The 5,990-nt window shown below is 41.3% G+C and overlaps 1 protein-coding gene across 1 annotated transcript; it reads left to right on the plus strand.

Annotated features, from left to right (window-relative positions):
* Positions 1 to 512: 512 nt before the first annotated feature.
* On the plus strand, positions 513 to 5,678 carry LOC121391603 (homeobox protein prophet of Pit-1-like). Its single transcript, XM_041523176.1, has 3 exons — positions 513 to 586; positions 2,033 to 2,337; positions 4,392 to 5,678. Exons 1-3 carry the CDS (start codon positions 550 to 552, stop codon positions 4,632 to 4,634), a joined length of 585 nt encoding a protein of 194 aa, XP_041379110.1. The 5' UTR covers positions 513 to 549; the 3' UTR covers positions 4,635 to 5,678.
* The last annotated feature ends 312 nt before the right edge of the window (positions 5,679 to 5,990 follow it).

Below are 5,990 nucleotides of genomic sequence, written 5' to 3' on the forward strand. Positions count from 1 at the left end.
TACTGACTACCGGAAAATACATTCACATGAGCCGATCAAGACAACCTGTACCTTGGAGGCCATTGAAAATAAACCTTTTGGAAATTTTCGCAGCAAAATTAAAACAAATACTGAAGACACTTTTGAACAAACTGCAGACGACAAACCACAAGCCAAGTTAAGAAAGCGCGGGTATTGTGAGGATGACATCATCGCCGACAACTTGCCCTCGACTAGTCAAGTCCCTCTGCTTAGCGTGTCGGGACTTCTGAGTAACCGAATTCTGCCACTAAGATCCGGCTGGTACCAGACATCAAATTGGAAGCCTGTTCCTCCCACATCCCCATACGAGAAGTCGATTTGTACCGATCGAGGTTCCAGTTCCCTCAATAGTTCCGGATATACAGGTATGTGCATTTATTTAATAAAGCATATAACAATGTAGTGCACGGGGCACGTTATGTCAATACTTTTCTTCACGTGCACGGCGAGTTGCTTCCCTTTATGTAGAATTTTTAAAATGGCGGGGGACTTTTGACGGTTGTTATTGGCATATTTATTTTGTTAATAATGATACAAGTACTTCAGTCGGGATTTAGTGAGTACGGTAGGTTATACATTTTTGGTTTGTGTGTCCATTTGTTGCACTATTTCGCTTGAAAAACGTTTGAAACATGGTGCCACAAGTTTGAATACCAGCTATATAATTAACGTTATATTATAGGGTATGTAACATGGTTCTGACGTAGTAGAACCACATATTCTACGTCGTTTTGTAATAAAGTGTCGAATTGTAATAACAATTTTTTTTTTTTAATTCCAATTTACTCTATCTTAATCTTGGGGCCGAAATATGTACCACCAGACCAACTTTGGCATATTTTTTCATTAGTTTGTCGATCCACAGACTTGAGAAATTACCCATATTGTTTAAGTGCGTTAAGGGTGATTTTGGAGCAATAGCGCTAAAGTGTCGTTTTGTAATAAACTTTATTTTCCATATGTTATGTTGCTTATTAACATCTCAAAATCGCTGTCAATGCTCAACAGGACATGGAAAACAAATTCCCTTTTTTTTTTATTACAATTCGACACTTTATTACAAAACGACACACAACAATGCAACGTCCTGGATGTTTAATATATTGTGATTTTAAATGTCAAGTACGCCCTACTGATTCCATTAACTATATCTGAAGTGGGTTTTTTCTCTTCTTTTTTTTTAACGGTATGATTTTAAATTAAATACGTAATGCATCATATTAAATTTGACTCGTATAAAGACCCTTAATGAATAAACAATTTTTTTCTAGTGCATGCATGTTACCTAAACAAAGTCATGGATTCTCTTTTTGGGGTGAAAACCCAAAAACCTGTCCAATCTGGAAAGGGGTGGTATGAGGCGTATTGGGACATTCTATTGTCATGCACCATGTTGAATTTGTCGATTCGTATAAAGACCCTTTATGCATGCATTTTACCTAAACCAAAATTGACTGATTCTCTTTCTCGGGCGAAGACCTAACAATCTATCCAATCTTTGAAAGGGTGGTGTGGTGCATTGTATATATTTCTTTAAATTAACATGTCTGGATTAACATGTTTAACAACGATGTATAAGCTGAAGGAATGCTTCTCGACATTGAATACCGGCCTCGGTGGTGTCGTGGTTAAGCCATCGGACATAAGGCTGGTAGGTACAGGGTTCGCAGCCCGGCACCGGCTCCCACCCAGAGCGAGTTTTAACACCCTTTTTTCTCGCACTAACCACTAACAACTAACCTACTGTCCTGGACAGACATCCCAGGACAACGTGCTTGAACCTCGATTGGAAATAAGCACGAAAATAAGCTGAAATGAATGACATTGAATGCAATTTGGTTATCGATACGAAACATTCTTTCTTGTCGTGCATACATGTATATTTTTTGTCATAGGGTTATATTATTGGAATTCATGTGAAACAAATTTCTCTTATTCTCCTGTTCACCTCAAATCTCTCTTGCCTTCATTGTATCATTTATAGTGCAAAATTAATTTTGGAATCTTTCAGACGAAAACGTGGACACCAGTAACACCAGTTCCAACAGTGATGCCTCTGAGACCTGTTCATCCATTAGACTTAGTCCACCTGTAACCTATAGAAGACCCGTCATCATAGAAGACTCACCTTCGTTGGTGCACAAAGCAATAATATCTGACAATGAATGCGACAGTCAGAAAAAGAAAGGTCGCATAAGCTACTCACTAGTTCAAGTCCGAAGACTGGAGTCAGTACTGACTAAGACACCGTACCCGGATATCGAGACTTTGGAGGCTTTGTCACAGGAATTTGGGATACCCCAGCAGAGAATTAAGGTTAGTCTCGATCAAATCGGACTACTGGCATCAATGGTGTAGTAGTTAATTTACGCCAGTGGATGTTAGTAATACTGGTAGGTATTAGGTTCGCATTTTGGTACCAGCTCTCACCTGACTGAGCTTCCGCGGCTCAATATGGAGGTTGTGAGGTAACTACACCGATGTCTCCAGTATCTCACTAACTGCTATCCATTAGACCCCCTCGCCCGAGTATAGACAGCTCAAATAGCTGAAGTGTGACCATGGAAAGCGTGCTTTAACACAAATCAAATTAAAAATAACGAATAAGACTTTTATTGAAATAATCGCTTCAACCTTTGAGGTCAGGTAAAGTATTTACGTGCATATCTGCCACGAAGGCTTCACGCACGCCTATCACGGGCTTAATCTCTGACTTTCGCCAGTGACTAAGTCCGGGACAGGAGAGGAGGGGGGGGGGGGGGTAAGTTTGAAGTGGGCGGAATTTGGAATAAAAAATTTAGTACGGTCAAAAAAACCCAAGTCCTACGGAGAATAACCTGCATCCTAACCATGTCCGGACTAAGAAATTAAAACCCAAAATATTTTTGAGTGCTCGGCCTAAAAGGTTTTAAGGTGATTTGAGCAATTGAACGGGCGCCAAAGTAAAGTGCGTTGGACTATTTATAAAAAAATAAACAAGAATTTTGAGCCACAGCCAAAAATTTAAAGTCCAACTAAGCCCCAAAAAGGAGGTTACCTGTCCTAGGTAGGGTTGCGCCGCGGGACTCATGGCGAGCTGATGGGCTGTTCAGGTCTGTAGTTGGGGAGTCCTTCAGTCAGGTAGACGTGGCGCTTGTCTATGACTCCAAGGTAGTCACCTTGCAATACCATCTTTAGAATACGGTGGATGGTCGTATTGTCCATGGATGGCATTATGAGTCCCTGCCTGAACAGCCCGTCCCGCTGTGCTGTCACATAGTTTGTCCGAGTGGATGGCTCCTTGTATCTGGTACTTCCCTTGGCTGTTTGGAAGCTGGCGCCATTGTGTGTCATCCCACGGACCGTTAATTTGCGCGCTGCTGGTGAAGTCCCCCTGGATCGCTCCTCGGTACATCGCTGGCAGCTTGTCGCAGACGAGATTCCAATCGGGTGGATCGGACATCTTCGGTATGGTGGCCTTGACACCTTCCTCCTCTTGGGCTCCGGACCGCCACTGGGGCAACAACAACCCTCGGAGGCGCTGGTGGACTAGCTGGCGGGTCTGTGATGACCACATGCTCGGTGTCCATCAGCGTTGGAACTTGAGTAGACGGGGCCGCCACTGTCAGTGGAGCTGACAGCTTTGCCCCCCCCCCCCCCGGGCCGCTCCTGGCGAGTGCTCCAGTCGAGTGGATGAGGGCGGCGACGCAAGAGGAACCGCCCCCGGTGGTTGAGCCATCGGCTTTGGATCCCCCTGAACCGCCCCTGTCGGTCTCGTCCTCCTCTTCGAAGCAGGTGGGGTCGCCTCCTCCTTCTTCTACTTGTTGACCGGCGCGGCTTGTCAACGCCGTAAAACAGCGTGACGATCGCCGAGCCTCCACTGTGCTCCACACGGTACTTAGACAAAAGCCCAAGTTCCCGCAGCACAGCCCCTAGGGTGGTGGGGAGAGAAATGTCCACGTTCTCACAACACAACTTCATCTTACGAGAGTCGCTAGTAGAATCCTCAACCTTTGATGAATGATTATCACTCATTTTTAGACCATACGAACTAAGAGGTATTCTAAAGGTTAGTAGTAATAGAGGGTTTTAAAGTTGTTGAGGCTCGAATGTCCTCTTCAATAAAATAATGATTTAAATAAATGTAAAAATGGAGAGATGACACATGCGTCTATGATATAACACCTTCAAGGGTACACTTAGCTTAATGTTCATCAAAAAGAAGTAACTATCTGGCGAAGACTTTTCTTACAGTTTGTTAGGTCTACACAATACTGTTGAGTATAATACATGTATAACCCAATAAATGTACATGTATATGGATGCACATATGCAAGAATATATTATCGCATAGAGTTATGCTTCTTGTTAAATTGTATTCTTCATTTCAGGTTTGGTTTCAAAACAAGCGTGCTCGCCGGAAACGTCTATTACCCAGCATTCACCGGGCCTACCCATTTGTTCCTTTCCATCCAGCAACATCTATCGGGCCATCTGCTTCACCGTATAGTTTTATGTCTCCTGCATCAGTCATCCCACATCCACCCTTCTACCATGGACTTTCTGGATCTGGTTCTACGTCCATGATGCCCAGCGGTTATCTGTTCCCTGTGTTTCCACAACTATACCAATAGACGTCTAACCAGTAACATATGCCTTCCGGTTTTGATGTTTTGAAGAAGAAGATAAAATTTAAACCAACAATCAACAACAACTAAATTCCCGCAGAAAGATTTACAGTGTCTTTTATTACATTTAGTGTTTGGCATGTTTATATTTACTAGTCAATTGGTATTTATAGAGAAACACACTACAAGTGGACACAGGCCGTGATATGTGCTTTCTTGTCTGTGGGAAAGTGCATATAAAAGATCCCTTGCTTCATTAGGAACAATGTAGCGGGTTTCCTCTAATGACTACGAGTCAGAATTACCAAATGTTTCACATCCATTAGCCAATGATTAATTAATCAATGTGCTCCAGTCGTGTCGTTAAACAAAAAAAAACTCTTATAGAGAAACAAGAATACAACAATCACCTAACAGTATTCCTTCGATGAAGCCCACTGAGATACGTTACCGTCATCATTTGATATGATTCCACAAAGGACAGTAGACTAGTGAAGTTTACGAACATGTTAAAGAAAATTACGGAAATTTACGAATATGTTCAAGCATATCACGGAAAATTATGAACATGTTAAAAATACGACGCACATTTACGAACATGTTAAAACAAATGACGGACATAGTTTACGAACATACATTTGAGCATCAAAGGTAAATGTAAAAGGCTTTATGAAGTAGTATTTATATGAATCAGTAGATGTATTTATGAGCTTTCCGGAAAATAGTGCTAGCATCAAGGGCAGATACAGGATTTTTGGTAAGGTTGGACAATTGTGAAAATATGAACCTATATACGTTTCCTGTTTTAAAAACAAACGTGGGCGCAAAACATATCTCTAGATCCGTCCACATGCATTCTGTCGTGCTTTGTAAATACTGTTCACCATCTGTTACTTTTTGAATGTTTGTTAAGCATATTATTCTACACACGTATTTTGTACCAAAACAAATATTTGTCAAAACTGACACCGACCTATAGTGATTGGACCCGAACACATAATCATTTATATTTATAATATTTTGAAAATAAATAAAAATATATGCACAATTTATTGTCGTTTTTGTTAGTTGGTCACATTTCTAAAATTCCTAATACATGTACTTTAGTACATTTGTTAATTTGGTTAATACTTATTCCGTCGTTTTTGACGGTGAGATTGGTCAATGGGGATGTTACCTATATATGATCATTGCCTACATATTACAATGACGTGTCTTCCAGAATAAAACGACAGACAACGTTTAATACATGTATATTAAATATACACTCGGTTCTTGTTCCAGCCAGTGTACCATGACTGGCATATCAAAGGCCGTGGTATGTGCTATCCTGTCTGTGGGATGGTGCATATAAAAGATCCC

This window comes from Gigantopelta aegis, chromosome 3 (assembly GCF_016097555.1).
Source record: "Gigantopelta aegis isolate Gae_Host chromosome 3, Gae_host_genome, whole genome shotgun sequence".
NCBI classification, from domain to species: Eukaryota; Metazoa; Mollusca; class Gastropoda; order Neomphalida; family Peltospiridae; genus Gigantopelta; species Gigantopelta aegis.